The sequence below is a fragment of the Paramisgurnus dabryanus genome, chromosome 12 (assembly GCF_030506205.2).
Source record: "Paramisgurnus dabryanus chromosome 12, PD_genome_1.1, whole genome shotgun sequence".
NCBI lineage: Eukaryota > Metazoa > Chordata > Actinopteri > Cypriniformes > Cobitidae > Paramisgurnus > Paramisgurnus dabryanus.
This window is the reverse complement of record NC_133348.1, coordinates 13,297,585-13,315,442: the sequence shown is the minus strand read 5'-3', so window position 1 is coordinate 13,315,442 and position 17,858 is coordinate 13,297,585. Positions and strand designations below refer to the sequence as shown.

Here is a 17,858-nt window from a genome sequence, read left to right as displayed (position 1 = left end):
TCCCTGCAGACTATCCAGTCAGTAAGTATTTAGATGTAGGCGGGCTTTCGCCCCATAGCTTCGCATAAACACATCTAAACATTACCTCAAAACAAAAGTGCAAGACTTATTATGCCTATAGGCGTATACGGGACGCACTTTATCACTGCCATTCGCTCTAACAAATTTAAATATATGAACTGCAAATACAGACTTGCTCTGGAAGTTTCCCACTGGACTGCCTGTAGCGTTCATACAGGCCTTCCTTGTAATTGGGCATTTGGTCGGCACTGGGACTTAGAGTCCTCCATCTTAATTTAGCACAAGTTCAGAGTGATAGACCGTTCAGTCGTCCTGCCATATGGAGCCCATGCATCAGTCTCTTTCCCCACCAGTCTACATTTGTCCTCTCCTGAGGTGTTGATTCTGCTTCAAAGTGCACAAATAATTCCAGATGGATAAAAGATGTGTGTGCCTTTAAAAAGCTGCTATGAAGCGGTAGTGATTGTACGACCACCCTAAATGTCTTATGCGGGGCAATTAACAGTGCACGTTTTTGTTAACAAACGTTTATTAAATAAAGCTGAGGGATGGCGGTAGGACCAGAGGCATTTTTGGCATTGCCTGACACGTGAAGCAAGATCCATTATAGTTACTTGAGCTTTGTACTTTAATGAATTTAAGATGAATACAGAAATACGTGTGTGTGTGTGTGTGTAACAAATAGAGAGAGAAAGAGACGGGGGAAAATTAGGGTAAATGTCAGCTGCAAAGTTTTGTCCGTTTTTATTTATGGTTTCCTGTCTGGATGAGGTGTTGTGTCATGGCAAAACTCCACCTTGAGGGCAATGGGTCAACACATCAAATAGGGTCTGTCAAAGATAGCTGCCAATTTATTTGAATTAATAGCTGATATTTGTGAAGTATCGCAGAATTTATGTGAAGTGATTATACTGTCAACAGTGTTTGAACTGGCACAAAACAAGAGCTTTAAAAGGAGGCTTCAGTATTCCACATCAACTTAGACAGGGATGTACGACATCAGGAAATTTGTTTAATTTCAATGTCAAAACATATATATTTAAATAGTAATTTAACGTTTTGAAATCGGACTTTTGACTAAAATCACTTTTGAAGCTTCAGCCGCATTTGAATTATGTTCGATCTTGACAGTGTTTGACCACTAAGTATATCTTGGTATTTCTGCTTAGGCTCACTTGTAGGCTACCAAACCACTCGCCACAAATAAGGTCATACGAAAATTTTCATTGATGATTAAAATAATGTGAAATCAGGCATCTGTGGCTTGTGGACTTATACACATTCGAGCCTCATTTGGCAAATCATCACACTGACAAGCAGGTACAAAGAAATTACAGGCCCTGCATCGAACCGTCAGGCTCTTTCGGTGCTTGCTTTCTGTCACAATCACGGTTGCTTTTGGCAATAAAGCAAAAGTGTAACTTGAAACAACTGTTTGACATTTCCTACTCTCTGCGGATTTCATGCTTTTTATCACCAAGCATGCTCTTTCATTAACCTCTGACCTCTCTGGTCAGTAGGAGTGCAGGATGGCTCAGTGGATGTGAAGAGGGTAATTGGAGCAAGAAGAGGAGGATAAACAAAATTAACCATCGACTCCACTAGTCTGACAGCTTTCCTGGACGACTGATTCATATACATTTATATTATGTATAAAAGAAACACTATCTCTGTGTCTAATTTTACATGGCCGAGGTTGTTATCAAGGTGCTGGGTGATTTACTTTTCTTCTTATTCATTTCTTTGTATACATTTCTCCATGTAGGACAATTTATGATCAAACACAGCTTGAGTATCAATACAGCCCCTGCCTGGACGACTGTTGAAATACAAACACTTATAGGCTACTTAATAATTTAGCCTAAATGATTAAAGCTTCTGAATATATGTATTGTATCTATATATTTAAAATATATTTTAATCTGTTTTAACAAGAAAGGACTTACTTGATGTACACTCTTATTCCTGCAAAAAAAAAATCAAGGGGGTGGGTTAAACCCCGCAAGTCTGACAAGAAAATAAAGAATTTTTAACCATATTTATTTATTTTATTATTTTCTATCATCTTTACACATTTATATTCACACTGAGAAATTCGCCAAAAGACTTTTGGCAATAAGTCCAAACAGGCAAAATGCGAGGACACACGCGGAAAAGGGGGTCCTTTTTGGGTCTTGAACGTGGCAGTACACACAAACATGGCGGCAAGATGAAACCCAGAAGTTAATTTCCGCAACTTTATGTTGAAGAAATACGCTTTTAGTTATATATATTTTTACATTTGACAAGTCCGATTTGAAATGTAGTTATATAGGCTGTCATAGATTATGGAAAATGGCGGCATGGGCTGGATTTTCAGAAGACGAGCTGCGAAGAATGCAGCAGAACTCCGATCATCGTAAGTATAAACGTTGACACTTCACATAAACTGCTTTTAAATTGTGTGGTCTGCAACAAAATAAACATGTAACTATAATGATTGCCATTTCGTGCATTAATATTTGAAAAATATTCACAGGTAAAAAATATTTTATTAAAAATATACTTTAAAAAGTGTACTAAGTATATTTTCTACATTTTGTACTATTTTCGTCAAATCTAAGTATAGTTAAGGGTATTCAATTATGTATTAACTTCAACTTAACATCTATTTGACTACACTTAAAGTGTAAATAGTATACTAAAATGGAACAACTTTTTTAAACTTCAAGTGCACTAAAATGCACTACTGAAAATCAAGATTCATGAGCAATTATTAAGCACCCTTACAGTACTATTGCATTGTATCGCCATTTTAATGGAAATACACTTAAAAAGGCAGTGCAGCACAAATTATAGTTGTGTTTAAGTACATTTTGTGCATACACAAAAAGTATACGTTTAAAAAGTACATATTAAATACTCTTTAAATAAAGCACAACATGTAGAAGTATACTTGTTTTATACTTCATGTACTTCAATCGTATTTCTAATACACTAACGTTTACTTCTTTTTAGCATAGATCTTACTTGTGGAACTAATTTAATGCCAAAAATGCTACATTAGGAGCTAATTTTTTTGGACAAAGCAGTCCTGACATGTCTGTGCTTTATTCAGCAAACCAGACTGTGGCTGCCACGTTAGGTCGTGGGCGCAGACTCGCCCCAACTAACCGGAGCAGACAGCAGCTGCAGCGGGAGAAGGCTCTGCAGATGGCCGCCAAACAAAAGGAGGACGTCGGGTCTTTACCACCTGAACAACAGCTTACCAAGCCCCCGGATCCACCTTCTATCAGTCACCCTGCTCCTCTTAAATCTCCAGAGCAATCCAAAGTGATGGAGTCGGAACTGGTTAAGCAGGAACTAGTTAAGCATGAGCCAGAAGAACCAGAAGCAGTTGCGCAGGCACAACCAACAGTCGCTATCAAGGAACTTGACAAACAGGAAGTGGAATTGTTAGTAAGTTTATTTCTTCTGCAGACATGGCCCAAATATAATGTGCTGATAATGAATAATAAAACCAACAATGGTTGGTTAACTGGGTTAATAGTGTTTAAGAATATTTATATTAATAATTATAATAATGTTTAAATGTAACGCTTCACATTAACAGTTGCAAAATATCAAGCAATTATATACAAAACTGTACAGAACTGTTTATGTTACTGTGTAGATGACAGTATGTTGTTATTTAGTTTGATGTAATGTGATATTTAAATTTTAAAGGGATTCCCCTTTTTTTAAATATGCTCATTTTCCAGCTCCCCTGATGATATAACGCACTAACCGAAAATAGTTATCTGCTATTGAAAGTAACCAAGGGGCCATATCTGTCTCATCTATCTATCGCAGCTTTTAATTTTCCGTCCGTCTTATTACACGATGTAACTACAGAAGAGTCAAGTTTTAAATAAGAAAAATATCGAAACTCTTTGGTTATTTTTTAGCGCGATGCTAATGGTCTAATCAGATTCAATAGATTATGCTAAGCTATGCTAAAAGTGCTTGCGACAGACCCGGAGATCAGCTGGATTCCAAAATGGTAAGAATCAAATGTTTAACTCTAGGGGAGCTGGAAAATGAGCATAATTTAAAAAAAGTGGAATGTCCCTTTAATGTAATACTTTACCAAACTATTCTTATAACAGGCGGGAGAAGAGTCGTCTGGAGCAGTTTCAGTGGGAACAACGGATAATGGAAGAGAAAAATAAAAAGAGAAAAGCTTTCCTTACAAAGACCATTGCTGAAAAGTATGATTATTTCATGGTTATGATCAAAAGTCACGTATTTTGTATACATTTACAAAGTTGTTGTGAGCTTTATAGATAAAATAAACTCTTATTTTCCAGGTCCAAACAGACACAGGCTGAAGCTGTGAAACTGAAAAAGATCCAGAGGGAACTTCAGGCACTGGATGATTCTGTGTCCAATGATATTGGGATTCTGAGAAAACTGATAGAGGAATCCAGCATGGACTATTCCTTGGCATGGTATTCATTTCTTTGTCACTTTTTCAGTCTTTGAGTCAGGTAATCGGCAGTTCCACTTGCATTGCCTTGTAGGAAGCACCTGTGTAGTAAAAAAATGTATGCTTCTAACCCTCCTCTTTCTTCCAATGTCTTATCATCGACAGGAAGCGTTTTGAGAAGGCAGAAGCTGAGTATGTTGCTGCTAAGTTGGATTTGCACAAGAAGACTGAGGTAAAGGAGCAGCTCACCGAGCATCTCTGTGCGATCATCCAGCAGAATGAGCTACGCAAGGCCCGCAAACTGGAAGAGCTGATGCTTCAGCTGGAGCTCAATGCTGAGGAAGTCCCCAACCCAGAAGAAACAGAAAAAGAGAACAAGGAGAGCACAGACAACTTGCAGTCTATTTCTGAAAATAATCTTACAGAAGGCATGAAGGGCTGCACAGAGGTGGATGGTTCAAGTTTGAGTAAAGACGGTTCCATTACAGAGCCAAAGATCAGTCAAGACAATCAAGAGATCAGAGCAACAGATGTTTCTACAGATGGGCCAAGCTAGCCCACAATCATCTTTATAATGGAAGCTTCATGATGGTTAACAAAACACTTGTTATTGGCTTTAGAATTTTTCTCATTGTGAGAAAGTTGAACAAAGCAACAGGGCTGCATCTGTGATTGAAATGTTGACATTTTGGGAGAAGACACCGTGTCAGTCTCAGTCTGGTGTCAGGATTAAATTCCCTGATGCCGTAAGGCAGATTCCTGATTACATTACCAAATGACACTAAAATGTTCTTGGCTTCATAGTGGTGATGCTCTGCTAAACTCAAAAGTAATGAGAAGGCTTTAGTGGATACTGTTTCCTGATTGTCAGTTGTTTTATTATTTGACCTGTCTTGTATTAAGAAAATGGGTTAGGAATCTTTTAATTAAAAAATGTCCTTTATGACACTATAAATACCATATGGTATACTGTACTGTTAACTTTAAGACTTTTCCATAACTGTAACATTAATTTATATGGGGTGTTGGCAAATGGTCTGGTGGAAATTTGCTGTTTCGCATAACATTGCACAAGTAAATAGAGAAATAATGATTCAGCTGCAAATGTAAAATAACTATCCAAATGTTAGTAAATCAGCGGCTATTAAATGTTATTCTAAAATAGATCTTGTGTATGTTATTTATACCTTTTGTTAACACTATTGAATGGGTTATGTTATGATACCTTTGTTTTTGGCTTAATGTCGAACCTTATCTAGGTTTTCTTTATCCAGTTATTTGTAGCCTATGAGTGTTTGTATTATAGTGCATATAAAGTATAATACAAATTTAAATTAGTTAATTATTTAAATTTTTTAAAGCGTCAATGAAAATGTGTAAAATTTTGCTTGTAAAACTTTATATTGAATGACAGTGCATTCATTAGGTTATTTGTAAAATAATCCATTTATTTACTGATGAAATTTAATTTATATTTTATGTTAAGAATTTACAGGTAGACATTGCGGTTTATCAAAATATTTGAGAAAAGTCATAAACCTCTCTTTAAATGTCAATTGACTGCTTTAAGTGCTCCTTAAAACCACTTCAAACTTTTAACAGTGATTTATTGAAGTGAAGACATTTCAGAAAGATCACCAGGAATCGTTGTTCAGTCGTTTTTTCCGACAAAACCTCTTATTGCGAAAACACTGCCACATTTATTAAAGTATTGAATATAATCGGATAACACACCTCATTAAATTCGTTTTTACATTACTTACACTCTTAGAAAGGGTGTGTTAATTTTTTACACATCATTGTGCGGTAAGCTTTTAACACATTATGTGTAATTTTAACACATTATGTGTCATTTTGTGTTGATTTTGTGTTAAAATATAACACATGTTGTGTTAAAAGTAACACAAAATGTGTTGTTTCAATAATAACACAGAGATGGGTGGATTCTTTAATCAACACTAATGTGTTGTTTTTAACACATTCGTTCTAAGAGTGTATTTGAAAATCAAAATGATGTTTGATATAGTTAAAGGACAAACAATAGAAAAATAAAAAAATATTTTTAAAGGCAGGTGTGACAAAACAAATGAAAGAAATATAGGAAACGAAAGATTCATGCATTAAAAGAACTCATTTTTTTTAGAGGTCTGTGCATCTTTCAAGACACGCAGAAAAGGCCTCTTTACCCGAGAGAACAGCAGCTTTTATTAAAAAAATGTTGCTTTCTGTCAAGTCCGGTTGTTCATTTTTTTATTCACAACGCTCATATGGACGGAACAAAAAGAAAAATTTGCGAAGACGTCTCGGTTCACTTTCAGTATTTATTAAAAGAAGATAATTTATTAAGGTTAATTAGAAAATTATAAAAGTTCGTTAGAAGTAATTTTCGTTTGTTCATCAGGCGCCTTAACCTATAAATAAAACCTATTTAACAATTGGCAGAATTGTTACACATTTAAACTCAACAGCAAATCGTTATCTTTAATGTGATGTAATAACAGTTGTTTATTAAACAAAATGCCAACAACACAAAAAAATATTTGCGCAAAAATAAATTATATAGAGGCTGAAATCACAACTGGAACGCCTCTTAACTTTACAATGCTTAAAAACAATAACAAAAAACATAGCTTAGGCTACATAAAATCCGTGCTCATGTTATACTGCACTAAACTAAATTATTTGACAAATGAACAGAACATTCCTGACACTCACACCAACTCATTTTTGTTATTGTAGCTTAGCCTATATTAATAAACAAGTGATTTATCAAAAAGCCTTTCTTTAACAGTGCTCTCTGTATTCAGTCGACTAAATCTGTCATCAGGACGGTGTTAAACACTATTAAGAGCGCTCGTGCTGCCCCTTAACCCCTGGTGCTGATGAGACTACTGTAAAATAGGTCCGCTTTTATTTCCCGAAAGCGCCTCCTCCTGTGCTCCAGCTTCAGATCATCAAACTACATATGCTCTGATTTCTCATAACAAGTCATCTACTAAATTCTACATTTCATATTATGGCGTCATGAGCAATAGAAAATCAACTTTTATCAACTGTTGCCATTATACTCGAGGACAATCATCACTGAAAAATAATGCGCCACATCTAGTGTATTTTTTTAATAATCCATAATTTGAGCCTGCTGAAAAACTATTTGCAGAAAGAAGCCTTTGTCACACTTGAGCTTTAAATTTAATATTAGTAAGCCGTAAATATGTCATATTAAAATAAAGTTAGCATTTTAATTAATTTACCCTGATGCGACATTGCTTGATTCGATATTATAGGCCTAAATAGCAAGTCGTATTTCCTTTGACCCGCTAAGTTTTATTAACTTATCGTTTTCACAAAATTGCTCGGTGTATTTTAATTTTTTTGTCTGTTATGTCATTGAAAATAGCAATTTAAACGAACGGATTACACACATTTTTTAATTCGCGAGCGGTCATTGTTTTCCATTTTAATTCTGTGGGTGCAAATGCATGTAAGTATAAGTGTAGCGTCTCTGTTGTAATTCACAGACGTATGGATTGTTGTGCATATCAAAACGCCATGTCAGTCAAAAACACTAGAGTTATGTTTTAAATTAACTTTATATACATTATCTATAGAGGCATCTTATAAAAAACTTTTAAGAAATATATTTTAAAAAAATCACACTTTTCTTTGTAATCAGCTTTATATTTTTACACGCCCTTGATGTAGATTCGTTTTATTGAAAATGTCCATTATGTGCTTTCCGTTTTAAATAAAATTCGTTTGAAAAGAAAAATGTATGTGATGTAGGCTATGTAAGAAAATGACTCCAGGAAAATTATTTCGAGTCCAAACTAAATTTTCTAAAAATATATAAATATTTAGAAGCACTCTACCTAAAATCCATCATGAAAAATCCAAAAGTATGGATTTTTTGGCCATAAACAAATAAACCTCGTAGCACGTCTAAGCTCAAACGAAGATGGGCATATGTGAGAGGAATTTGACAATTGGATGAAAAAGTTTTTCTGGTTGAAAAACGATCAGTTTTACAGACTGTCTCCTATTGCGCGATCCTCTACCCCAGCAGAAGGCCTTTAGAGAAGTCGCTTTTAGAGGAGCTAGGGAATGTGGAGGGAAAACTATAATGATGAAAAAGGTCTACTCCATCCCAACAGCGACTTAATTAAATACATGGAAAGAACGAAAGCAGCACATCTGGTTTAAATCCGTTTCCCTTTGATGGCATCAAGTGTTCTTTTCCCAGATCTGGACTTGGAAGCTACGGGATGTCTGCAGTGAGGAGCCTATAGACTCTTGCCATCGAAAAACATGGACATTTCTACCTTGTTAAAGCCCTCACTTATAACTCTCTGCCCAGCCACTATTGCAATGAGTTTTTATTTATTTTACAGATAACATATAAGCTTCCTGCTTATTTCTTTAACAAACCCTCTTCACAAATGAATGTGCATTAGTTATCTTTGTTTGCCTTCATCCTTAAAATGCAACATTTGGCTATTGCTTATATTTTGCATGTATTCTTTATATATAAGCCTATTTTTATAGTAGGCTACTAAAGCTGCTTCGCTAAAATGTAAAATGGGTAAAAGCGCTATGGAAATAAAATTGAACTAAATTGACAACGGTTTTCTAATGTGCCTTTTAGAATTGATGTACATTTCTTTTATTTCTTTATAATTTATTAAATGTAAACTATAATTTCCATGCGCAATATCTTTAAGGTCACATGACGAACGAATAACTTCAACTAATCGATCATCTCAACAGTTGACGACTTCTGTAACAGCTCTACAAATTTATTTGTGCCACCACTGACTAACTATAAACATTTTTAAAATTGTTTAACGTCAGTTTTGTTGAGTGAAAACCTAATCGGTGACAGATATGTGGGGTTCAGAGATTGGGGAGGGTTAACATTCGTGTGATGGGAGGGAGGGGGACTGTTAAACGTCAAAGACAGCACAAAGTCTTTTGCCACGTAATTAAGAGAGCCTTTCAGCTTCATCTTCTCTCCCAGAGGTCTCGAATTCTCATTTACAATCCACTCCACTGCGTGCCAGTGCGCGCACCGTTTGAAGTGCCAGAACGTGCCTTCCCGTGCATGCGTGTGCATGACTGAATAGTGAACGGCGTGGAGAAGAGGAGACAGCCAACAGCATCGGGAAGGCGGTGGAGTGTCCTGCCTCCTTTCGCCTTTACACACATGCATCTGTAAGGCATCAGCATTTCTGGATCCGCACTCAGTCAACAACTCCGTGGAGCTCGAGGAGGTTTCCTTTTTGATACACAGTGCTGAACAAACTGTGCTTTGCAGAAGTGCAAATATCCTATGGCTATGAGCGAAAGGACGCAACACGCTTCTTGGTATTCACAGCTACATTAAGTTAAACAAATTTGTAGACTGGGTTGAAACGCTGACACCTGGATCATCCGTGGGAGCAATTTTCTTCAAACTAGCTGTTATATTGAGCACAGTCAACTAAATCCCCCCGTTTTGGAGGCGCTGTTTCATATGATTTTGTCTTCAAATATATGCAAGGAGGACCAGCTTGGTTAACCTGATAGCCTACCGCGGCACCGTTTTTTCTTCTGTATCGCATTTGCGTCATGACTTCTAGCTATGCACATGTAATGGACAGACAAGCAACCATATCCAGTAGACTGGAGAGTCCCATTACAGTCAATCTGGAAAACCTGCAGGCCAAAAAGAACTTCTCGGTGAGCCACCTGTTGGATCTAGAGGAGGCCAGGGAAATGGTCGGGTCTCAGACGGACGAAAGTGTGGGAGACACGGGCAGGACTATGCTGGAATCCCCCGGTTTAACCAGCGGCAGTGACACAACGCAGCAGGAAAGTAAGTGTTGGATTAGCAGGATAGATAGATAGATAGATAGATAGATAGATAGATAGATAGATAGATAGATAGATAGATAGATAGATAGATAGATAGATAGATAGATAGATAGATAGATAGATAGGTAGATAGGAATAACTAGCAATGCAAAGAAATTGAGCAAAAGAGAAATGTTTACACATAACTTTTATTTTGACATTCTAGCCAATAATCAGTTTATTTAAACGGGATCAAAAGTTTACACCGTCAACTAATTGTATTGAATTCTTATTAGCATTTGTGCGACGAACTTCCTCTTAAAAACGATTTTCCTCAAATTATTTCATTATAAAAAAATTAGCATAACATTTAAACAACTTTCGTATAAAATATAAATTACAATCACCATCATTTTTTATTTAATTATGTTGGAAATATAAACGATATAAAGCGATAAAATAGACAATTTCTGTTCCTTTAAACACATAATTTGTCCTCATTATTCTGCATCAGGAGGACGTAAATCAGCAATTATATTGAAGTATCAACTTCGGTCTATTAACATAGATCGTGTTTTCCATGCGATTGTTTCTTTTACCTAATTATTTGATTGTTTATTTTACAATCATTTAAGCTTAGAATGTATTTTACATGAGGAATATTTTATTATGGCTCTGTCAAAAGAAATTACACATAAATGAATTTAATTTATTTACCTGTGGTTCTCTCTTTTCATTGTAACAAATCAATAGTTTGGCTTGTAAATTGTCGTTGTTTTGCCAGTATTAGTTTCGGAAAGTTAAAAGTACACCTCCCTGGGTTTTCTAGTGTTTTTAAAAATGTATTTATTCTTAAAATATTATCAGGTTCTAATGTCCTAAGAAAAAATAATCCATATTACTACATTGTTTGACACGATACTACAGACCGCGCCTATGTAGAAGCATAAATACTTTAGTTTAGTAAGGTACGACTCATATTAACGCAGATAAACTGTTAACTCAATATATAAATAAAATACAGGTGTGGTGTGTGTGGTTTTCAAATTACCTTATACTAATTTGTTTGTAGGGACAACAATAAGTAACTTCCGAAAATGTGAACAGATCGTCGTTGGTAGGCGAAAGCAACAGAAATGAAAATATTGGAATAAATGGTAAAAAAAAGTAGTAATTTACAAATACAAGGTAATTATAATAAAAACATGACAGAACAGATTAGATAATGTGAAGTGTTATATTGTTTTCTTATTAATTTATACACAAAGGTGTTGACAATAACAAGCATACTGTCTTATTCAACAGCTTGAGTTCTCATTTAATTGTAGCAAACAGGAAGTTTAAAAAGTAATTAAACTGACCTTTACAATCTGGTGACTCAGACCAATAAAATGCCGCCATTTAACAATCTTTCTAATAAGATGAAATTGCCTGAGCACCCCAAACTGATACACGCCTAAGCCAAAGTTACATTTTCATCATGCTTTACTACGGTTATGTAAAACGCAAAGGGATGGCACCTCGAAAAAGGCTTAATTGCTCCTGTTAGGGTTAAAATGTGCATTGTGGGTCTACTGTCAGGTATGTAGAATTTGACATAAGGCAGAATTAAATTGATAAACAATTATTTTAAAATTGGAATATAAATGGGTTTGTGTGTGGACTAGTTTGTGTGTGCTGTCAGTTAGGTGATTATCATGTCTCATGAGAGCCTAAGTAACTTATGGGCTTTTGGCTGTAAAGTAAGACTACTGTGATAGGACTTTTCAGGCATTTCTTGAAAACATGCCTGTTGATGTTGTCAAAAGTAGTAGAAGACAGATAGTTTTGCTATGTGCTATCCATTAGTTAGACTACAGAAAGTCACTGTCAGGTCACTTCTGATCACTAAACTTGTACATTATATGTCAATAGCAATAGCAAAAATTCTGTTTTTGTCAAAAGCAATTTGAATTTCAAAAAAGCTAATAATTAAAAATAAGTAGAGTGAGGATCATCTAGGGCTATTAATAAATGATTCTTAGATGCTCTGTACAGTAATAACCGCATCTTTAATAACTGGGATCATTTTGTCTATTGCTTTGTTTTGTTAATTCTTTTTATAAAGGTATTTATAGGCAAATGTTGTTTTTCATGATAAATTAAAAACCATACAAAAAATCGTAAATAGTTTATTCATTAATGGTTCCTTGCAACTTATTTTGCTGGTGATATTAAATACATAAAATGTTAATAAAAATTAAAAACAGCCAAAGTTGCTGTGGTATTTTATTCATTTTTCCATTTTTTTCTGATTTTTTGTGTGCAACAGCAATAGCAGAAGAAATGGAAACAATGTTAACAATAATAATGCATATAGTGAACCCCATAAACTCCCCTTAATTGACAATAAACAGTACTTCAAAGTGTTAACTGAAAGGTACAGCTGCTTCTTCAAAACCAAGATAAGTCAAAGATAAGCCTGAGATAACCCTGGATAACTAAATGTGTGTCTGTGCTTTACCAGATGAGCAGCTTAACTCAGAAGAGAAGAAGAAGAGGAAACAACGAAGAAACAGAACCACGTTCAACAGCAGCCAGCTGCAGGCTCTGGAGCGAGTGTTTGAGCGGACACACTACCCCGATGCCTTTGTTAGAGAGGACCTGGCACGCAGGGTCAATCTCACTGAGGCTAGAGTTCAGGTAACAGCCACATGCCCACATCTATTGGTCACTGATACAGTATAGTCCGCTAGATCAGTGGTTTTCAAACTGGGGGCCGCGAGATGGTGCCACGGGGGCCCCAGTTTTATGACATTTTATGAAATACATTAATTTATCATGAATTCTGTATGATAAAACCTAAAAAAATAAGGCTACTAACCAAAAGCACTACTTTTTTGTATAATTTAATGTTTATGTTGAGTTTTAGAACAGTTTTTGTCACAAATTTTCTTTGGGGGGCCGCAAAGGAATGCACCGTACACAAGGGGGGCCACACGCTGAAAAAGTTTGGGAACCACTGTGCTAGATCTACAGTATATAAGTGAAGTTTGTCAAAATGGATCAAAATGGATTAGTTTAGGGTTGATTAGAGAATACATTAACTTGAGTATTTAGCAATAATTAGTAATAGATATTATTTAATAATAATGACTGCATGGACTCATATGTATACTACATTAAGAAAATGACAATGTTTCAGTAGACGGTGCACCAATCACTGTCAGCACACTAAAGCTTTTTATACCAGTCTCACCCTCGTCATCATCCCCATCATCAGTGTTTAAAAAACCTCAGCCGATCACTCTGCCTCTCAGCACATATGTGCTATAGGCACATGCAGCCAGTCTCCACATTTTCCTGTAATGAGAATGTTTTTGTAGAAACGGGATTATTCCCGTTTATAGATCAAGAGAATGGAGAAGGAGAAAGAGAACAAGACATCTGCAATTAATGTGTCCCAGAAAGGGAGCGATACAGAAACGCTGGATAAAAGAGACTCAGAGCTCATTCCTGAGGCGCTGCGTAACCGGACACTGTGCCTCCACCAGACCCGGTGCTGCAGCCAAAGCTATGAGATCTGGGCTCCCGGCTCTGTCTTAAACCATGTTTCACAACCGGCCTTATTTTATTTGCCGGCCTCTGATGTTTCTTTTGCAAACAGGTGCGCACCTGTGTGCCAGAGGCTGGATTTGAAACAAGCACGGCAAATTATGTGGAGGTTCTGATATGGTGTGCCTTGGGTCTTGACCCCAAAATGTAAATGGGCGCGCACACTTTGAATTAACACTGATGAAGCGTCCAAAGTGACATCAATATCAAGGGCTAAAATGCAGTGTGTTCACATTTATTATCATTTCTCCTATTTTCATGAACTTGCATGTTGACTTTTTAGACGTTGTGGTTTAACATTAAGCATGTAAATGCATGAAAAAAGCATTTCTGTAAACCACCACCATAAGTAACAATAATAAGAAAGCATACCACGTATAATCATATGGTCACAAACCCAAAAACAGAAATTTTGTAGTCAAAACTTTGTATATATCATTTACTTTTTGTTTTTAAAACAGGCAACACTATACCAGCCACGTCTTAACTCTAACAATCTGCTTTACCGTACAATTTGTCTTTCATCACAGTGCGAATTATATAAAGTGTAACCACCATATCATATCATTTCGGGTTTAGGTGTGGTTTCAAAACAGACGTGCAAAGTTTCGACGTAATGAGCGGGCGATGCTGGCCAGTAAGAACGCTTCACTTCTGAAATCCTACTCGGGAGACGTGACAGCCGTGGAGCAGCCTATAGTCCCCCGCCCCGCACCCCGTCCCAACGACTACCTTTCCTGGGGGAGTACAGCTCCGTACAGGTAATCCTCAGTACCCTTTCTCATTTAATTTCCTTTCTGTATGCATCAAGCAGTTCGAACCATAACAGCTCTCTGTTTTTCCCACATCTAGTAAGATCTTGCTGTACCCTGACTTCATCTTCTTCAGCTTTCCAAATTTATTTTCTTTAAGACAGCTCATTATAAACTGTGATTTTGGTGAAGTCAGAGACATATTAAACTAAAATTGCATATATGTATTCTAAGCTAGCACAGGCGTACGTTACCCCTTTTTCCGTTACTCTCTGTAGAAAACATGGAGGGCCGAGCCCCTCACGATGAAGTGATAATTTGAAAACAAACCATATCAAATCCGCTCGTGACCCCAGTGACCTTTGGGTCATAGGATACACACTGACTAGCAGAGGAAAAAGTCTATTGGGCAGAATTTTTTGTGTCTGGTTGTGATTTACAGTAATCTTTATTCTTAAAAGGCGTATAGAGTAACTAACCCTTCTGCTCCGGCCAAATACTTTTTCCCAGCAGCCGAAATACGCAACTCAATTGGGAACGTTTTCTGGTTATTCGTTTGACAACCGTGCCAATAAAACAAGCTTACACAATTCTAAGGCACACCTAACACATTACTGTGCACATATTATGCATTTACTTTTTTATGCAGTATATTTGGAGCATTAATAACTATTTATATATATATTCTTAAGCTGGTACCCAAGGCCGGAGGGAGGGCCAATGCGAATGCCACAGAAAATGCTGCCCACAGAAAGCAAGTACTTTTTACATTTCTATTTGAAAGATGTTCATTAAATAGGAGATTTGCATTATTTTTGGATTCAGTTGAAGCAAACAGTCATGTTTTGTTATTTGAGTTTAGCCAAAAAAAGATTAGGGATTAGATTTGGGGCTAAATTTGTGATATACATATGTGACCCAGTCTGTGAAAACCCAGCTGTTTTCCATATAAAATCATCCTACATAATGTACAGAACATAATAAACTTAATATCTTTAAGATTGAGTGAGTTCATGTCAAAGATTAAAACCAATATGAAATCAATGATAATCTCATTATTAGATTATGAATCTATAACCTGGATTTCACAGGCAGTTTAGCATAATATTTAACTTAACTTAAATAAACATTTTCCCAATGTTAACGTTAGCTATCTGTTTCTTATCTTCCTTTCAGCACCATGGCAACCTACTCACCACCCGCTTGTGCCAACGCCACTTCCACCCAGGGAATGAACATGGCCAGCAGTATTGCTAACCTGAGACTGAAAGCCAAAGAATACAGCCTCAATCAGGTGCCCACCATCAACTAAACTTGAAAAAGAGGTAGAAGAAGGGACGAAGAGAAGCAATGAGAAGATCTCAGTGGACATGGATGAGTTATTAGAGATTTTTTTGGCCTTCTGTTCTGCACTGTCAGGGCATAATGGATATGACCTTTCACCCCCTCCCACAACAATGGAATGGCATTGTCATCCCTTTCATTTGGCTTCGTCACAGATGAAGGTATGTTTCAAAGACTGATCTGGAGACTGTAAAGACTGCAAAAGGTCCGCTCCTTGGAGAACAAGTCAATAAACAGGGCTCCACTAAATCAGTACGAAGTAGCAGAGAGAGAGCCTGGATACTGTAAGCTGTTCTTCTTTGTTCTTTTCTGGCTTCATTTTTGGGTCAACTGGATGAAAAGTAAAGAAACTTTTATGGCAAACAACGAAGGACTGACGTTCGCCATTGACCGGTTTAAATAACACCTGTGTGTGCATGTTAAATGCAGAGATTTGGCAAAATAAGCAATCAGAAATTTGCTCTGGAAATAAAGACACATTTGTGGACTTCATAGCCTATGTTTAAAGGCATCACTTCCAAAGAAAGATCTGGGGCCGGATTGCAACATCTTTTAATGTAATTTCTTAAATATTACACCACTGTTTACGGTAAAATGATGTTCCCCATGATGACCCATGTATCTGCTCACAGTACACTTCTGTTCAGTAGGTGTTGAATTTTTTTTTAAACCTATTTTTCTTATATTTTGAAACCATATAGTAATAAAACATTTTTGAGCAATTTATCTTATGATAGTGTGTTGAATTCTGCATTTAAAGACTTACAACTTTGTTTCTGTCATTTTGCTGAATATAACACTTGAGAAACTGTTGCAGGCAACAGAGTAAATACCAACCCAGTCTCATGGAAATCTGTATAAAAAGCATGAAGTGTGAAAACTTGTGCAATACATAACCCAAATTCCAATTTGGCGTGCATACGATACGCCAGACCTTCCTGTTTACTTAAAACAGTGCATCTTTTTTTGTTGTTTTATGTATTGGTTTCTCTTTTTTATTTTATTTTTGGGGTTAGAACAACTTTTTGTTACATAAAATGACATTCTAACCCAAATCCCTATTCTAACGACCATGGCTTAAAAATAGACCAAAACACGGAGAAACCTATATATTAAATAACATCCTAAAGCAAATCTCAAATCTAACCCCATACCAACGAAAATTTGGTAATTTTTTTTTTTTTTTAAACCAATACATAAAATGACTAAAAAAATTGTGCTGTTTTAAGTGAACAGGAAGGACTGGCGTATATGCACACCAAATTGGAATTTGGGATATGTATTGCACAAGTTTTTACATTTCGTGCTATTTATTCGCATCAGGGTAGGCAAATACATGATGACTTAAAAAAATGTGACTCTGGACCACAAAACCAATCATAAGGGTGAATTCTTTTTTTAAATCGTGATTTAGACATCATCTGAAATCTGAATAAATAGCCTTTCCATCGATGTATGGTTTGTTAGGACAATGTTGGACGATATTTGGCCAAGATACAACTATTTGAAAATCTAGAATCTGAGGGTGCAAAAAAAACAAATTATTAAGAAAATGTTCTATAAATTTGTTCAAATGAAGTCCTTGGCAACACATATTACTAATGATAAATAAATATTTGATATAATTCTGGTAAAATTACAATATAATTTAGGAATTTTCATAATCTTTATTTAACATCCTTAAAATCAATCATTTTTACCCATGAATTGTTGGCTATTGCTTCAAATATACCTGTGCAACTTATGACTGGTTTTGTGGTCCAGATTCACCTACATCAGCATGTATTACTTTATGTAAGTCAAAACACCAATGTTCAAATTAAACTAAAAATAAATAGCTCAAATTAGATTTATTTTTCTATCATAAA

The 17,858-nt window shown here is 36.0% G+C and overlaps 2 protein-coding genes across 5 annotated transcripts; both read left to right on the top strand.

Annotated features, from left to right (window-relative positions):
* The first annotated feature begins 2,193 nt into the window (after nt 1–2,193).
* Nucleotides 2,194–5,634, top strand: gorab (golgin, rab6-interacting). 2 transcript variants are annotated; one of them, XM_065268306.2, is made up of 5 exons: nt 2,194–2,419; nt 3,119–3,455; nt 4,149–4,250; nt 4,350–4,490; nt 4,634–5,634. In XM_065268306.2, the coding sequence occupies exons 1-5, from the start codon at nt 2,356–2,358 to the stop codon at nt 5,022–5,024; spliced, it is 1,035 nt and encodes a 344-aa protein (XP_065124378.1). In that variant the 5' UTR covers nt 2,194–2,355; the 3' UTR covers nt 5,025–5,634. The 2 variants fall into 2 exon arrangements, with proteins under 2 accessions (XP_065124378.1, XP_073667497.1); XM_073811396.1 differs by lacking the exon at nt 2,194–2,419 and having other exon boundaries at nt 3,320–3,459.
* A 3,830-nt stretch (nt 5,635–9,464) lies between these two features.
* prrx1b (paired related homeobox 1b) lies at nt 9,465–16,712 on the top strand. Of its 3 annotated transcripts, none has more exons than XM_065268336.2 (5): nt 9,465–10,322; nt 12,807–12,982; nt 14,474–14,655; nt 15,339–15,404; nt 15,823–16,712. In XM_065268336.2, the coding sequence occupies exons 1-5, from the start codon at nt 10,076–10,078 to the stop codon at nt 15,956–15,958; spliced, it is 807 nt and encodes a 268-aa protein (XP_065124408.1). In that variant the 5' UTR covers nt 9,465–10,075; the 3' UTR covers nt 15,959–16,712. The 3 variants fall into 3 exon arrangements, with proteins under 3 accessions (XP_065124408.1, XP_065124405.1, XP_065124407.1); XM_065268335.2 differs by having other exon boundaries at nt 9,467–10,322; nt 15,339–15,400; XM_065268333.2 differs by lacking the exon at nt 15,339–15,404 and having other exon boundaries at nt 9,466–10,322.
* Nucleotides 16,713–17,858: the final 1,146 nt, after the last annotated feature.